Raw genomic sequence first — 18215 nt, forward strand, 5'->3', positions numbered from 1 at the left:
ATTTTGTCTTTTAAACTTGCAGTATTCTACTGAGGAAGACATGATTGAATGGGCTAAGAGAGAAAGTGAGAGAGAAGAAAAAGAAAGATTGGCAAGACTAAAACAGCAAGAGCAAGAAGACTTGGAACTGGCTATTGCACTCAGTAAATCTGAAATATCAGAAGCATGAAGTTTAGAAAAAGATTTTCTCTGATGTAAACTGTTTTGTCCCTTTTCCTGAGTACCTAACCTATTTAAATGTTAATCAGAAAATGCATATATACAAGAAACTATGAAAGGTTCTAAATTTCTGAAAGTGATGTGAATGTTTCTGCTAAATTTAATCCTTTTGGTTATTGTTTGAATAATTGTTAAGTTTAGCATTCAGTTTCTCTCAAGTTTTCAGGAGAGCAAAGTACTTTTCCCAGCTGAAAGCAAATCAGTTTAAAATGCAGTTAGAGAGATTGGGGTTTGACTGTAGTCTATCAGCAGTTGGTAATTGAGCATAAAGTGAACACAGCAATTATTCTGTCATGGCTGACTGTCTCCCATCAAGCAGTTAGTCACTGGAAACCTTTTATTCTTCTGAAGGGGTTTCAGTAATGCCAGAGTTGGAGAGTGCTTTATTTTATATGTATGCATATAGATTCTTTTTCTCCTCATTGAAGATTTTATGTTGGGTTTAACATAATCTTCATGAAGTTTCTATCAGAAAGAGAAGTCTTTCTGAAACCTTTATTGCTTTTTCTGCATGGTCATAGGTTTTAAGACAGACCTGTTATTTTGTTTTATAAAGCAATTAAACTGAAAATTCATGTGCATTTGCTGTTGGCTAAGGTGACTGTCAAATTGTGAGACCCCACTGCTATTTGAGCCACATTTGCCTGTGAAATATGCAGCTGAACTGGCAAGTTAATGAGTTCCATTTGAAATAGGATTGAAAATAGAAAGAAAAAACAGGTAGTCTGATTTCTATTTTTTTTAACCACAGTTGTTTTCTGTATATGTAATTTATTGAATGCCAACTGATAGTTGCACCTTAAACTGAATGATTTCTGAATGGTCACTGAGTCAGAGTAGGATTGATAGAATGTTAATGAAAATAACTTAATGAAAATAACTTATTGCTCATTTTGAATGAATTCTGTTTGGAAAATCAGTTTCTATAAAATAATTCCAAAAACAATAATATTGTGCCCTATCTAAGAAAAATGGATGGCAGCAGCATAAACATCTAAAAGGGGTTTTTTTCTTGCACTTTTAACCTGTGGTATTTCTTATGAGGAAATTGAAGTGTTTCAACACAAAGCACTGGGGCAAAGGGGGAGAACTCAGCCACACTTCAGTATATTTAAGCTCTTCCCATTACCTGTCAATGCTGCTGTTGCATGAGTTTGAGGGGTTTCAATTTTTCAAGAAAAAATGAGTAACCTGACTGGGATAGTTTTTTTCTTTTGCACTGGGAGATGAGCATTTAAACACCTGCTCAAAAAAAAAAAAGTAACTTAAAATTTTGCAAGTATGAAATAGTTATAACTTATCTTATACATCTTTGTAATGAGTGTACACTAATCTTGCAAATCATATGCTTAACTGGATTACATAGTTTCTTATCTTTTGTTTAAAATGTATACTCAGTGGACCAACACAATATTATATGTATATATTATATATATATTCCTGCTTTCCTTTATGGGATTTAAAGTTTTGAGTCATTTGATGTTACATTTCATGTTACTGACTCTGACTATAGGACTTTTACTCAGACTACCAACAAACCACTGCTGTGAGCTAAATGGCATTACTTTATGAAGTTTTAACTGTTTGTTTTGTTGTTTTGGTTTTTTTTTTTTAAACAACTTGTTCAGGTGGGATTAGCCTCTATTTATAGACTTCCCTTTTGTTTAAAAATTCTAACAATAGCCTGTAATTATGAAGAAATAAAGTTTAAGTACATAAATGTGAACTGTTTGCCTGTTTTTTCAAGAGAGTGGTGTGAGATGTGAAGTGTAGTGTGAATGTAATGCAGTGTGAGGTGTCCTGACTGCAGTCTGGTGTCTGTGGCCTTTGCCACCTGACACACCTGCCATGGGTCACCTTCACAGGAATGGAATCCAGTGGCAGAATTGTGTTGTCTTGTGTTATTTCCCCAGTAACTTCTCAACAGTTTCATTTACCCACCCAAGTTTAAATTGGCTGTTTCAGAATTTGAATATTTAGTAAATTTATGACTTCAGTATTGGAGTGTTTTAATTGTGCTTTTGCCTGAATCTTCTAAGTTATTGTGTGCAGGGATGTGCAGCCTCATGGTTTTGTGTTTGCAATACTGACAGAATGGTAATTTAAGGCTGGGAAAGTAACATATTTGTTTAAAATATTGGCAGCTAAAGTTCTAGGTTTTCTTATGGAATTCTGTATCATGTCAGTGAATACTCCTGAATTTAATTCCATTGTTAGCTAGAGTGAACATGAAGATTGGCTTTCAGATGCATCCATGTTTTCTTATAAGAAGGAAGAGAACAGTGATTTTCCTTAATGAAAGATATTTTTTGATGTTTTGTGGAAAGTAGAGTGGAGTTTAGTTGCCCATGTTAGTGTTACTGAACTCTTGAATTCTCTGCAGAATTGTGTTTGCTGGGACCTCTGAGGCTTAAATTAGGACAGGTGCAGAAGTAAAGAGGAAGGGAGGGAAGACAGCATAATGTTATCCCAGAAAAGGTGGGAAGGAACTTGTAATTCATCACCTTACAAGCCATCAGTCAGGAATATCCTGAAACAGAAGTCATTTTTATCCACAAGCTCTTTAGAGGAACGAGGAATAGCAAAACACACATAAATAGCACCAGCTGCATTCCCATTCCTTGCTCAGAATACTTCACAATTCCTGTGGTGCCAAAATGGAGACATCTGGAGATGCCTGGACTTTAGATTTTAACTGAAAACAAAGAGCATTAGTTTTTAGAGCAGGTGATAGAGAGGGAAAAATGCTGCATTGTTTGGATGTGTGTTCAGGAGGTCAGGATGTTGTTTCTAGTTATCTCTTGCTGATTTAATAAATGAGTATGGACAAACCACTTAATGTGAAGCCATTTCCTGTTCTGTAAGTGATAACAGGTCTCATAGTTATTACATAACTGCTCTAATCTGGAAAGACAACCTTGTGCGGAGTAAAAGGAATTTTATCCCATTTTACTTTTGTATCCTGTAGATAGGAACGATGTTATGAGGTGTTTTCTCTGTTGGTATAAGCAGCCAGTTGCAGTCCTGTACAGAACTATACAAATAACTGGAAATAAATTAAGAATTTAACAGAAGTGCTGTTTTATACAAGGTATTTGAGGCTTTAGTTTGCTGGTATTACAGGGAGAAATTCTTGCCTTTGACTTCAAAGGTCTGTGCTGGCGAGAGATCCTGTAACACTGTCTGTAAATTGTCAGCTCTCTCAGGTTTGCATGTGCCAGACTCAGTCTGAGCCACGCAAACTGATTTTCCTGTGTGGCCAGAATATTGTTTATTCTCTTGAGACTATGTAGCATTGAAATGTACTCAAAGCCAGAAGGGTTTTTCACAGAATGCAGTCTCTCCTGAGATGCTACATGAACAGATGTGGTCACTTATAAGGAAAAAAAGTAATTTTAAAAGACTCAGTGAGTTTTTATGTAAGATCCTTATAGAATTTTTTCAATACTTACTGAAGCTCTGCTAATATGTCCTTATTTTTAAAATTAGGGTCCTTGAGTCCCAAACAGTTCTGAGCATTTTGGAGTGTGAATCTCATTTTGGGCCCACATTCAGTAATAACTTTTACTGAATAAATAAGTCAGTTGAGGTTCAAATCAGTGACCCTGAATCCTGAAAAAGGTAAAGTACTTGTTGAATGTTAAACTCATATATTTAAATTCTCTAATTTTCTTTAATATGCTATCCATTTAACTTAAAATATTTATTTTATTTTACTGTCAGATATTAAAAGCAGAGCTGTTCCCAAACACACAATACTATGCTCAGGGGAGCAAATTTGTCCTTCTGTTTTAACTAATTCAACTTTGTTCCTTCGACATATAATTCTAAAAGTTGTAAAAAGCAATTTAGAGTATATTTTGGGGTGTTTATTAATAAAAATGTTCTTTAAGTTAGCTGTGAGTGGCTACTGACAATGGGCTGAAGTGCAGAACTACACAGGAAGTCTGGCTTCGTTGTGAACGCCGTGAGCTGGAATGTATGTGCCTCACAATTCAGAAAATGCAATGTATGTAAACAGGTATTTTATGCTGGAAAACGTGGGCTTGCTTTTGTACCAAAACAGCTCTTTTGGCAAAGAAAGCACGGGAAGGTGCTTGTCACAACTCTTTTTTGCTATCCCTCACTGAGCTAAAATGTTTGATTTAGTGGAGACAATCATGGCTTCTTGGCTGTTGTCAGAAGAGGGAATCATCCTTCAGTCACTGGAGTCTGCCTCTCCTCTTGGAGCAGCTGCACCCCGAGCACTGGAGCGTGAGCCCATCGCCCATCCTGCCACCCACCCCTTGTTCCTCACGTCACGAGCCACATTATCAGTGTGCAGCTAATAAATTCTTTCTTTTTTTAACCTTATACACCCACTGTTCCCGTTAATGTGCCCATTGTTTCTTTATGTCAACCCAGTCCTTCTGTTTGTCCTGCCACTCCCTTGGCCGTGTATACCTTTGCCTTCCTTTGCCTTGTTCATTTCCTTCCACAGGCTCCTTTCTTTTGTTAATCTCTTCTGAACTGTTATCCCCATAACCCTGAAGCTGCGTGATTGATACGACTATAACACAAATAAAGGCTAAAGTAATGCAATTTTTCTTCAGTATTGCATATTCTATTCGCAATTTCAATGGGTTTGGTTTTCTTTTATGGAAGAGGCAAGTTAAAATTGTAAATATTTATTTTATTTATGAATTTTATGTTAACAAACAAATGAAAGAATTTAATTAGTTAGATCTAATTATTTATTTATGTGATTTGGTCATAACTTGGTCCCTCTGATGTCTGAGCCCTGTGGGGTGTTACTCCTGTGTTACACCTCGGTGACCCCTGCGAGACGGCTGCACCCTGGCAAACCCTGCCAGCAGGTGCCGAGTGCAGCTAACTGAAAACCTGGCGAAATATGAATTATGTTTTCCTCATGTTTTCCCTCGAGAGGAATTAGTGACTCTTCTTAATTCCAGCACACAGAAGCGATGCCCGCGTTCCTCTGGGCCGTTCCCGGTGCGGAGCGACACGCCCGGGTCCCGCCCGAGCGCTGCGGTGGGACCGTAACCCCGGGGCATCATCGCATTCCCCCCATCCCATCCCATCCCATCCCATCCCATCCCCGCCGCCGGCGGAGGGCGGGCGCTGCCGCAGCCGCTCACCTGCGGGGGCGGCCCCTCCGCCCGGCCCGGCCCGGCCCGGCCCTGCCCGAACATGCGCCGAGGCTCCGGCTGCCGCGGCTCCCCACACACCATGCGAGCGGGCTGCGGCGGCCGCCGGGGAGCAGCAGCAGCAGCAGCGCCAGCCGTGCCCGTCGCCCTCCCGCCCTCCCCTCAGCCGCTGCCCGCCGCGACGCCTCCATGGACGCCCAGCCGGCCGGCAGCGCCGGTGCCCGGTACGCGGCTGGGGCGGGCCGGGCGGGGGTCGCGGGGGCAGCGCCGCCTCCGCCGGGCTCTGGGGATGCTCCGTCCCGGGCGGGAGGAGGGGCCGCAGCGGAGGCTCCGGCCGCGGGACGGGCTCAGGGCGGTGGGGCTGAGGGCAGCTCGGGGCCGGGGCCGGGGCCGGAGCCGCCTGCGGCCCGCGGGCAGGGGCTGCCCAGGCCGGCAGTGCCCACAGCGGGCCCGGGCCATCCCGCGCACCGCTCTGGCCAGCGGCCTGACCGCTGCGAGCGGCGGCTGTGCCCACCTGCGCCGCCTGAGCCGCCACTGCGCGGGCACAAACTGGTTCTTGCACTTTGAGGGGGTTTTCTTTCTTCTTAGACGAGAGCATTAGCTTGAGCTAATTACATGCCTGCGCAGCAGCCCTTCTGTAGTTGTATGCAAATTGCCTTTGGGCTTCAAAGCGCTTCTGAAGAGCGTGTCATGTCTGTGGAAGACCAGGTCCTTTTGCTTGAGCTCCTGTTTGTGCAGCTTGCAACACACCTTGACGGCGAAACGCTGACGTTCTTTACCCTGTAACTCAATACCTTCTTGCTCACCCTCAAGAGGGAGCTGCAGGTGGATAACTTTCTCCGTTCAGGTGTGCACTCCCACTGCCCCTAAAATACATAAACTTCCATTGTGTGCGTGTGAGAGTTGTTTCTTTAAAAGCTGAATCAGTCTGCAAATAACATTCTTCCCCCATGATGACGGCGTGGTAAATTTTAGGCATGGCTGCGTTAAAGGTCGGCTTGTGGATTCTGTGTTTGACAGAAGATATTTGTAATAATCTGCTTTATAATCTATGCAGGAGTAGAAGCTTTTAAGAGTGCAGTTGTTGGAGAGGTTTGCTGCTTAGAAGAGTTGGTGATGGCTCTGTTCATGGTTCTTCATCAGGTGTTTGGAGCAGTGGTGTGCTCTCTCTCTGGCTGCACACTTTCCCTTTATCTTAAAGTTGAAAACAGCAAACATTTACCTGAGACTTTATTTCTGCTGAAGAAACCACGGTGGAAAAAACCATTTCCTGAACTTTAGATTATAGAAGCTGTACAATAGTGCTCTTTTTTGGTGGCATTGATATTAATGTTATTACAGAGATCAAAGGAGGTGGTCTAGTGGCATTTAAAGCAACAAAGTCCTGTGGGATTTAAAAATCTTGAGTGCTAGACTTGCTAATGATCAAAAATGACCTGTCTATTAGTATTTTTATATATAACCCCTACCTGGAAGTACTCAGGGTCTGGTTGGATGGGACTCTGAGCAACTTTGTGTAGTGGAAGGTGTGTCTGCCCACAGCACAGGTTTGGAATGAGACAACGTTCAAAGTCCTTTCCAGCCCTGTGAATTCTATGATTCTGTGATTTTTCGGAGCTTTACATACTTTTGTTGCCATGCTCTGTCTTAATAATTCTTTACTGGATGGCCCAGCAATTTAAAAAAACATTTTTTAACTCCAGGCTGGAAAGGTGGGCTGTGTGTTTGCAATAATGATGTTAAATGATGGAATTAAATGAGCTCCAGGTGCTGTGTTTGCACTGACAGTAGCAGCGGGCTGAGGGACTGCAGTTGCATTGTGCTTCAGGACGTTCTGAGCGTGGGGGAACAATGTGTGCAGAAATGTTTAGAAGCAGGAGGGAGCTGGGTGAATTTTGCCAGGTTGGGCAGGTTGTCCCAAAGTCTGTGTTACTGAGGCTGCTGGAGCTCTTGGTGCTGGCTCCTCATCGCCTTTCTGGAGCTCCATCTGCTGGAACCAACTCTCCCATTCCAGGGTGACACTGCACTGGGATCTAAAGGGATTCAGATGTTTCCAGTAGTGTGCTACAAAGTGTTAAAAGCATCTATCAGGCCTTTGGCTAGTTTGTGGGAAAAGATTACTATTTCATTACTGTAGTTCACATTTTACTTAAATCAGTCCTTTAAAACCCCAGTGAAGCTCCCAGACAGTGCTTGCACAGATCTGAATTTGAGGTTTCTTTAGGTATCATGTATGTTTTGGGAAAAGATTGAGATTATCAGATCATAGTTGGAGGAAAAATGATCTAGTGGAATGATTGGAACTAAAAAGTAAACAGATATTTGAGCAGGGGTAATGAAAAATGGCCTCACATTTTAGAGATTTTCAGCTGTTGTCTTCAACCTGATAATAAAACTTTTAGGCATGTGTTGTGAAAAAGCAATTGTCAGAAGAAAGTCTCAGTCTTAGGATGGTCATTCAGATATACTTGGTTCAATGGCTGGAGCCCCAGCTGTGTATCAAACAGAATGCAGTACTGAACCTGGATGTCATTTCACGTTTCTTTCTAACTAAAATTGCCATCCGGAACTGGTGAAATCTTCTCAGTGCATCTGCGTTAAAGCTTTTACTTTTTACCAATCCTTGTTTCCTGTCAGAAAGGGAAAAATTGACAGAAAGATCCCAAACTAACTGAATCCAAGTTCAACATCAGCTTCACTTGTTTTGTTTTCCTTTGTTTTTCCTCCTCAGGTAGCTTGCTTAGTTCTTTTTTTACTCTGAAATGGAGACAATAATAACTCTTTTCTTCTTGAAGCCACTGTGCCAAAGAATAACTCTTCAAAAAGGCTTTGGCAATGCTGAGTGCCAAGACAACTTTCTGCTGGTACTTCTTTTTCTGTTCTTGAGTATTGATTCAGTGGGCAGGCTCAAGAGAGCTGTAAAGGTGTATTGAAGTGCCATGCTTCAATTTTTACTTACTTGGAGAGAAAGTGGCATTGTTAGTGATCAAGGTGCTGTGAAGTGTGCTTTGCAGATGACTTCTGAAGAATAAACTCAGGCTGTTGGAAGCTCTCAGGGAAACATAATCTGTAATGTCATGTAAAGCAATGATTAAAGGCAAAGCAGCAATCCCCTATTTGTTCAGGTTTTTTGTGTCGTTCCTATATATTATTTCTATGGAAGCATAAGATACTTTTCAGCGGTGAAATGATTTTTTAAAGCATGATTTTTTTTTTAAGCTGCAGCAAAACATGTTACAGGGTAATTTATTTTGAAAAGACTTTGCTTAGATTTAATAAAAAAAAACAAACAAAAATCCCAAACCCAACCAAATTACATAAAATCAAACAAAGAAACATTTCAACTCACATGAAGTACTGCAGGAAAATGCTTTTTGGGCCAGAATGTGTGTTTTATGCCTTCTACATTGGTCACCATACTGAAGTCTGAAAGAAGTGAAGTGTAAGTCAGCATAAACAAGTACAAACCAGACATGCCCAGGTAACTCCCGTGTTACCTACCCAGCCTTTATCACTGCTGGGAAGTGCTGAATCCAGCCAAAAGGGGGAATTGTCTGACATCCTTCCCTAAATTCTCACCCAGTCTGATTTCAGAAGTAATACAGATCTCTACCCTGATTTTGCAGTCCTTAGGAAAAGCAAATCTCACAGATTTTGTCTGGCTCCTTACCATGAACATGGCAGAGTGAGTTTGCATTTTGCTTCATGCTTTGTTTGTTTGCTCCATGTGCTCAATGCCATTACATGGTAATGGTCTAGTGCAGCTCTTGCTGATTTTTTTTTTCTCATTAATTTTAGTGAGATGAGAATTAGACCTTTAAAAAAAAAAAAAAAAGAGGTTGTGGGTATTATAAGGTTGTCTAAAAACCCTTAAAAACCCCAAAAGGAATGACATCAATCACATATGACCTTCAAAGTGACAAAGATTGTAGATCATCTGAATTTAAAAAGAAGAGCTATTAAAGCTTGCTAAAATTACTGTGGTGTGATTTATGATGAAAATTTACTCCTAACTGCAGCAATCCTGTAAATTTCTGTAATGCTGAATATATTTGTTTTATTTCAGTGTTGATCCTGTGTGAGGCAACTTTTTCTCTGTACATTCCAATAGATCAGTGCTGTTGCAGGATGCTTGGGCTTATTTTTGTAATATGCCAGACTGGGTTGTGTGTCTTTTTATGTATTTTCATTCTGTCTGATGCAGGCAGTTCTGCTGACTGGGAGTGCTCACCCACAGCAGCGCATTTCACCCTCTGAGCAGTCATGGCAGCACAAGGAAAGGGAGCAGTAGAAATGACACCATTACATTTTATTTGTCTGAACAAACCTATCTTAATGAATTTATTGCACTGTTTGCCCATTCAAATACAGGATGAGAACTGTGAGCCTAATGCAAACTAGATCCTGTTTGGTCCAAGTTAAACACGGTGGGACCAAGGGCAGAACACAATTCCCTGCCAATTCCCTGGTCTTTGTGCTGCTCACTGGACTGCTTTGCCACAACCCTTTGATTTGTGAGCTTTTGCTGGAATGGAAGAGCTTTTTAAAAGACCTTTGACATTGCTGAGGCATCAATAACTCAGTGGTTTGAGAGCTGAATTAACCTCAAAAATAAATGGTGTCATACTCCATGTACAACTTGAAATAACTATGAATTCCAGAGTTGTATCACTGTTGTGTCTCTATGCAGAATATTTGGAGAACATGAATATTGAAACCTTTCCAGTTGCTTTGTTGTTGAAATAATGGCATTTCTGCAGCACTGAGGAGTCTTAGACATGGGCCAGAAAAGTGTTCAAGAACACAGAAAGATAAATGCTGACGTATTAACAGCTTGGCACATAGAACAGGAAAGGATATGGGAGAATTAATTTTCTTGCATTAACTTATTTGCTTTTGAATTATGAAGATATTTCTGTATTGTCTGAAAACTGAATAGTAACACATTATTGTGAGAACTGCTTATTTATTCTTTTCATCCAAGATTATTTCTGATCTCATGTGGGTTTGGAAATGCTTGCAGAAGAAAAGAATTCTTCCCAAGTGTTGTGCTTTTTGTTCTCTTTGAATGTTGAGTTTTTTTCAGGCTGGCAACTTGTAGTGCAGTGTTTCTCAAAGTATTGATGTATAATTATAATAACTATAATAAATAACTATTTAGAAAAATAGTAGTGGATTTAGGAATGACGTGGAAAACTGGAAAAGGCTAAAGGAAGTAACAGGTGTACCCCGCTATCTCCTAATGTCCCTGTGATTATCCAGCATTAGGAGAACAGAAAATGGTGTCATGGCAAGAATTTCCATGTTTCTATATCTTTTTGAAAACAGGCAGTGGGAAGGACATCCTGGTGTCAGGACAGACATCCTGGTGTGGTGTCATCACCACATCCTGGTGATGGTACCATGGGATGTGAACTGCTGAGCCTTTGCACGACAAAGGGCGCAGGGAGGAACACTTGGGGACACAGCAGGGGCTGAAGACCCCCAGACTTTTCCCTGTTTAGCCTGGGAGGGGATAAAAGCCTGGGAGTTCCTTTGTTCGGAGTCCCTCCTCGGAGGCACCGGCTCAAGCTGTTATTTTGTTATTGCACCAAGATGAAATAATTTTAAGGACTGGGACATCTGAGGCTCTGTTATGGGAAACTCGAGGTCGAGCCTGTCTCACTGCGAGTGTGGGATGTGCAGCTGTGAAGGGGCTTTGGCCCCAGCTCAGGTGATGGGAGTGTGACTGCGAGGCCTTTGAAATGTGCTTTGGGAGGCTCCTCACATCTGTGAGTGGTTGAAGTGTTAGCACTGGTGAAGCTTAAATGGTGTTTGATTCTTTGTAGTTTATTCTCCTCCTCCAAATGAAGTTACCCATGCACGCAACCGCAGCTGACTTATGCAGATAAGGTAGATTTGGCAGAGAAACGCATCCATATTTTAGGATATGACTGATTTAAATTGCTTTTAATGTTTCACAGTACTGAAGGAGCTCTTGAATTACTATTAAAAGCCTTACTACAAAGGCACAAACCTCAGACTTGCCTTTTTTTGCAAAGTTCTGATAATTACTGAGGTTGAGTATTTTAGCATTTTTCACAGAATAAGGTTAAGGATGCTTTTTTTTATTGAAGAAATCTGTAAAACCCAGTGGCAAATCACAAAGCCTATGCACTGCAAACTTGTAGTAAGAAACCAGTGAACATCATGCACACAGTGAAATAAAATTATATATGAATGTGGGAACTCCCATGCTCAAAAATCGTGTGTGTCTTTCCTTTTGACTATGGAAATTTTTTTGTTTTGTTTTTTTTTTTTGGAAGATGCTTTACTGTTCAGTAGTGTTCCAGATTTTAGTTTTGCTTATTTCTGCTTAATTATTTTGTTTGATACTGCTGTTGACATAGAAGGGATCTGGTGCTTAAGTAAAAAGGGCATTGCCTGGGATATTCCAAGGAACTGTGTTTCCAGCTGCAGACAATGGGGATGCAGTGGAGTAAGGAGAGCAGTTCTTGCTGCAACTCCCAGGATATGCTGTGGTTGTGATTTGTGAAGTAACCCCACTCCTGGTCCCTGGGGCAGAGAACAACGATTTCATGAATAACTAAACCACAAGAAGAACCATATGACTGTCCTTGCAAAACCTGCTGCCCAAAAGCAAGAAAGGAAAGAACCTTGTAAAACCAGCCGGGAAATGGCCTAAATGTGGAAATATTTCAGACCTGAGCTTTTTACATTTGTTTTCTTTAGTTAAAAGAAAACATACATATATGTGGGGAGGGAGAGGTTGCATACTGAAGGTTGTTTCTAGAGAAGTGATATTCAAATAAAAACCTGCCAAATCAAGTCTTGAAGAACTTGGCAGAGACAGCCAGAGCCTTCACTATACAGGGCTTTAAGGACTATTTGGAGAATACAGTATTAATTAGAAATTGTACAAACAGCTAGTGATAATGATGAAAAACCTTTTCAGAGTAGCCCATGATCCTGCCATGGAACCAGACATTTAATTTTAAGTTGTAACCAGCAGCTATTCCCAACTAGGGGAAAAAAAACCAAACAAACCAGTAATGTCTTTTATCTCCTACTGTGGCCCAGGTACACAATGCTGTTAGGAACATGTAATGGAGTCATTATTGGGGCAGCCTGTGGATCTATTACAGTAATTTTTGTACCAAATGCAGCACAGGCTTTTCTGTACAGGATGCCATAAAACCAGCAAGAGATTTAATCAGGTATGTTAATGGATTCAGAGTATCTTCCTGGAATTGTCCTTTGCTAGTTTATCATTTTTGGGTCTTCCTTCTGCAGTGTATGTCTTCATTATTGGTACTGCTTTGGGTAATCTAGCAAACAGATAATTTCTGCCATTAGATGCTCTTGGAGAAACTAATTTATGTAAGTAGATCATGGTTGATCAACTTCCACAGTCCAGCTCTCGTAATGAGTGGAAGGACTGGTAATGCTGCTTGTAGTTGTGTACAGGGCTGGTACAGCTGATGTGCCAGCAAAGCAGTTCAGGGGAATTCACTGTTGCATTTTGGGCAAAATCAGCCAGATGCTCTCACTCCACTGATTAAATTGTTAGTGCCAGCTCGCCTCATCTTCCGTGGCATTAAAGAGAGATTGTTACAAAGAGCGTGTAAAGTCTCAGTTCCTCCCAAAGGTACAGGAACTAACAAGAAGCAGCAGTTTGGCTGCTGGATTGGAGCCTGTTTTGTGGAGAATCCTTGCTGGGAAGGAGCAATTGCTTGTGTCTCTGCCTGCGTGGTTCTCGCATTTGCAGCAATTACTGCCCGAGTGCCGCCTGTCAGCTGCTCTCGTTTGGCTCTCCGTTCTGGTTCGCAGCTTTCTGATGTGGGCCACTGCCACATGCAGTAATTCTTGTTGCTTCAGGTCTGTAATTACAAGGGTATTTGGCTTCTGCCTGGTCTGGACAGGAGGAAAGGTGGCTGATGCCGCTGCTCGTTCCAGCCAGGTCTGTAGATCAGAGGCTGGCAGCCGCCAGCCCCTCCTACATTAGAGGTATCCAGCTGCATTTGGATGCCGTGGCACATGAGCCCGGTGTGGCACGGGCTGGCTCCCGAATGGCTGCTGTGTAGGATGTGGCCGCTGGGTTAGCGATGCTCCTGTTCCCGTGGCAGTGCCCAGTCGCAGAGTGCGGTGCCGCCGGCAGGCGCTGCCCTGCGCTCCCAGCCGGGCTGTCACTCGCAGCTGGCTCCGGAGCGCCGAGCGCTGCTGGTGTTCGAGCCTAAAAGCTCAGTGGGCTTACAATGACTATGTCAGAACACGCAGGACACTCGGCAGAGAGGTGAGTAGCAGCACACGGCATTTTGCGTTTGGCTGAGAGGCAGCTCTGATCCCGCTGTTGGAAGCAGGAGGGAATCTGCCGCCCACTGAAGCATGACTAATCAGTTTGCTAAAATGCTGAGCACCCTCGAGTTTAAAGTGTTTCTGCCCTATTGTTAACAGTGATAAGCGATGGTTTGTAGCATTTATGTGAGGTGTGTATTTTACCCAGGTCTTAAGCCCTTGACTTGGGAGCTGCATCCTGTGGCAGGTTTCCTTGGAGTATGAGGGAAATGTGCTGCTTGTGCTGCTGCTGTGGGTAGCAGTGTGTATTGTTATTCCAGAAAAGATGCCAAGTAATTATAGTATCTTATTTCTGCTTTGAGCTTCAGCAGTGGGTTTATTCTTTGTCATCTTTCTGTTTCAAAGGAGCATTTTGAAAAGGTTTATTTGTATTGCATGGAGTAATTCTGCTGCATGACAAGAAACGAAACCCAGGTAAAATGCTAGTAAGTCTAAATATTTTAAAACAGGTGAAGATGTGCTTTACTGTTAAATGTATTACTTGGTTCACGGACACAGATTTAAAACCAGGAAGGCAGGAGTTTTAATACAATAAGCAGTAATTGACCAAGTTTTAATTATTAAGCAGGGCTCAGAATAGCTCAGAATAGGCAGACATGATATTGCATTTTGTATGAGGCGGATGCCAGAACTTGGTTAATCAATGCTTGCAAAGCACTCGCCGAGTGTCTTGGGTGCAAAAGGATTTGCAGTGTAGCTGAAGTTGTGATGGCAAAGCCACTAGGAACAGCATCACATAGTGTTTCTCTCAAATTTAAAGTCCTGCTTTTTGTATATATAATTATACTCTTTATTGCTTTGCAGTCATTATTTGTGAAACCAAAACCAAACCACTGCTGCGGTGGGTGGTTATTACTGATGCTATCTGCTTGTGCTGTGCTCCCCTGCCTTTTCCTTGAGATGTTATCAGGACTTTGCTTTCTGGTTTTCCTTTCAGCATTCTGTGTTGTGCTACTTTTTAAGGAACTAACACAGTTTCTAAGTCACAAGATAGATCACATTTGTTAGAGCTGTTCAGAATCAGGAACATGGTGAGGATTTGTTTGTATTTTGTTGGAGGATGTTTTGTACATGCTTGTATACAATATATTAGTGCAGTGTAGCCCTTTGATCATTAGATGCAGATGTTTCAACTGTCCTAACACTGGCTAGGTGACCTTAACTTCATTAGTGCAAGGCTTTATTGTTTCTTTTGGGGATTTTTTTTTTTTTTGTCCAGCAGTTCTGGTGGTGATGAACTTGGGCCAAACTAACTCAGCTGGTCTCTGTTATCCTGTTGCCAGTAACCCTAAAGACCAGCTGAGAAGCCTTGTGACAGGTCAGGCTGACATCTGAATGTTGTAAAGGAGAAAAGTACAGCCAGAGTAAGTCACTGAGAGTCTTCTGACTTTGAGATACCACAGTAGTTTATTTTGAGTGCAGTGGCACTTCTTAGAGACAGTGATGTGCCCACAAATATGCACAAAGGGAAATTTTAACCCACCTGTGAGTTTGTAGTGGTTTGTTGCTCAGGCACCACTCTGAACACGAGCTGAATGAAGGCAGATGTTCCAGCAGCAGTTGGTGTAATGTTCTGATGCAGATTGACAATGTCTTTTCCTTAAAGTGATAACATGATCATGATGTCACCAGCTGGAGTCTGGCAGCCTTACAGTGAGATGTGCATTGTCACCCAGTGCTTCTGTGTTCCTGGTACCTGAGCTCATCAAAATGCTGTGCTCCCACATGGCAAATTCAGCATGTCCAGGTTCTTACCATAAAGTATGTGCAGTTCGTTTTGTTTTTTTTCAGAAAATGAAACAATTCAGTTGATTTTCACATGTTACTTGGTGAAAGCATAGTTTAAAAAAACCCCGAAACCCGAAATCCACAAACATAATAGGAGTCACTTTCACTTTTTGCAATCACTAAAGATAAAATAGCAGGTTATGCAAGGGAATTAATCTGGAAGTGAGGAAGGGGGTCCAAGTGCAGCAATAATGCACTGGTAGAAGGAGAACAGATGTGCTGAGCTTATTATCTCTCCTGGCAGGTCATCTACGTCAGACCTCAACGTGGCACTGCGTGAATGTATGGCAGCTCTGGATTTATTTCTTAACAACAAGTTCTCGGATGCTTTGGCTTCTCTACAAGCAAAGTAAGTTGATAAGACTTCCTACTTTTTCTCTGTTTATTTTTCTTTGCTTCAACATCTCTCAGGAGATTTTGACCAGACAGCTGGTTCTCTCTTAATAGTTGATAAGTCTGTATGGTTTCAGTTCAGAAGGGAGGGGTAAGTTAATGTGTTAAGTTTTGGGGAAGACTGAAAAGTGCTTTACACTTGTGTGAGTAAATAAAATCTTGTTATTTACTCACACATCTGTAAAGCACTTATCTGTCTTCTAAAGTTGATGTCCTCAGCTGTAATGCAGCATGTGAGATTCTTCTTCCTGGAAGAGTAAAAACCATCTTCTGTCACATTTTATTTTTTTCTTCTTTCCCATATTTTTCTGCACACTGTAAGAATCTGAATAATTATAGTTATGTCTCTAAATGAGCAACTGACCATCTCTTGAAGGTTTGAGGAACATTAGGTATGTTTCTATTTTTTCTTTGTTGTTGTAACCATTTGCAGAAACTTTCTCACATCTTATTTTGCAACTCAGTGCTGTTTCCTAATTATGTTGCAGCCCAACTTGTAATGAGTGGCCCAAATGCAAGCAATGAGGTCATGAAATAGTTCCTAAAAATTGTTGTGTCTTTACAATGTCTGTGATCTGTCATACCCTGTCCTGAAGTTACCTGTGTTCTTGGCTTGTTGAAGTCTGTGGTTAATGTAAATTTCTCCCCCACCCACCCAATTTGCTCCATTTATTTTTGAGCCACCAGCAAATTGCTTCATGCCTTATTTCAGGACACTGGAATATGAAACAAGTAAAATTCATAGTGTGTATTTGATATACACCAGGGGTAACTACAATGAATGCTACATATCTCCTTTGCTGAGGTATCAGCCTCATATTTGATGCCAGAATCTGTAGTTTAGCCGTGTAAGTACACTCTGGGAAAGACATTAATGATAAATTGTAGCATCAGCTGTATGAATAATGCTGGGTTTATTCACAGCAAAGTTGTTTAGCGTTTATATATCATCAGAAGATATAATAAAAATGGTAAGAAGAATAACTGTATTTTCATTAAATCCTGACAGTAAAGCCCCTGTGCCCATCTGGGAAGGCTCACTCAGTGCTTAGCATGAAATAAGGAGATATTTTATTGCAGCAGGTTTCCAAAACACTGCAAAAGCTAGTGAGGCTATGGTTTGTTTTTTTTCTGTAAATCCATTTTTCTTCTGTTGCATATGGTTTTCATTCAGCTTTTGTTGGGCTCTGCAGAACATATTTCATGAGCTGATTCTCTTTTTGTACCTGACTCTATTCCACACTGCAGAACCATTTTGAAAATAATTTTTCATTTTAGCCTCTTGTTATGAGGAGGCCCTTGTTCCTGTTGCCTTTGGCAGTGAGGGAAATAGAGACTTATGATCTTTGTGAGTGCAATGAAGAAACAGGATGCTGAATTTCCCCACAGATGAAATCCATTATGGACACACTTCATCTCTTTAGGAATGAGAAGAGTTGTAGAGTGGGCACATGTGGTAGTCCTGAGTATTTTCTTTCAGAGCCACCAGCTCCTCACTGTTCCCTTTTGGTGTGCTGAGACTTGAAATTAGTTTTCACAGTCCATAAACATACTATCAATGTTTAGAGAAATGCTTCTCAGTTTTTAGATGCTTGTGGAAAATTTAATATCTTAGATTTTTGTGGCTCAAACACTTCTGGTGTAGGAGATACTCTGTTCTGTATTATGTTAATGCAGATTCACTAAATTACTCACATTTGACTTCCACAAGAAGTGTATTTTCAACTAATTTGTACCATGTGAAACTGACAGCAGATTTGGCACAATGTATGAGGCTTAAAATGAGAAGAGCTTTCCTAGCAGCTTAAAAATAAATATCTGAGGATGGTGTCTAGACTTGTGTTGAGGTAAAGCTCTTTTTTTCCTGTTAGGAAAGCAAATCCATCACAAAGAAAAACAAATCCATTACAAAGAAGAGATCTTGTTTCATAGAAAAAATACATCTGGTGTTTTTGCCTCATGTTATGTAACTTTTCTTGTTTCCTGAACTACCTTTTAGCTTTTAGAGTCAGTTTTCATTATTATTAACAATCATTGTACAATAGTGGGTTCTGATTATGTTGTGCTTTCTGCAGGAAGTTTAATTGAATTAATCTTTTATATGGAGTACTCACACTGCATCTAAGAACTCTTAAGAAATTCCCAAAGTTCAGTCACCAAGCACAGCAGTGATTTTCAATATGTAATGTGTTAACTGTTAGCATGCATAACGCTGCAACTGTCCAATCACTGGAGCAGGGGAAAAAAATCTCATCTTCCTTCTCAGCCCTGAGACATGCAGTAAATCCATTAAATGTTGACTGGATTTTAGCC

General features: G+C 41.2%; 2 protein-coding genes across 6 annotated transcripts in view; both read left to right on the forward strand.

Moving 5' to 3' along the window:
• Nucleotides 1-1945, forward strand: part of EPS15 (epidermal growth factor receptor pathway substrate 15) — a 68969-nt gene extending 67024 nt beyond the window's left edge. For both annotated transcript variants that reach the window (XM_038144868.1, XM_038144870.1), the window contains one exon: nt 23-1945. In XM_038144868.1, coding sequence (XP_038000796.1) covers nt 23-169 — 147 coding nt within the window. In that variant the 3' untranslated portion in view covers nt 170-1945. The remainder of the gene's footprint in view (nt 1-22) is intronic.
• A 3487-nt stretch (nt 1946-5432) lies between these two features.
• The window catches only part of TTC39A (tetratricopeptide repeat domain 39A), a 44383-nt gene continuing 31600 nt past the window's right edge, over nt 5433-18215 (forward strand). Inside the window, exons 1-2 of one of the 4 annotated variants that reach the window (XM_038144135.1) lie at nt 5433-5590; nt 15754-15858. In XM_038144135.1, the coding sequence (XP_038000063.1) occupies nt 5556-5590; nt 15754-15858 (140 nt within the window). In that variant the 5' untranslated portion in view covers nt 5433-5555. Of the gene's footprint in view, nt 5591-13327; nt 13660-14624; nt 15483-15753; nt 15859-18215 lie in introns of those variants that run through there. The other 3 variants (XM_038144137.1, XM_038144134.1, XM_038144136.1) reach the window with 3 other exon arrangements.

The sequence above is a fragment of the Motacilla alba genome, chromosome 8, assembly GCF_015832195.1.
Source record: "Motacilla alba alba isolate MOTALB_02 chromosome 8, Motacilla_alba_V1.0_pri, whole genome shotgun sequence".
In the NCBI taxonomy this organism is placed as follows: Eukaryota; Metazoa; Chordata; class Aves; order Passeriformes; family Motacillidae; genus Motacilla; species Motacilla alba.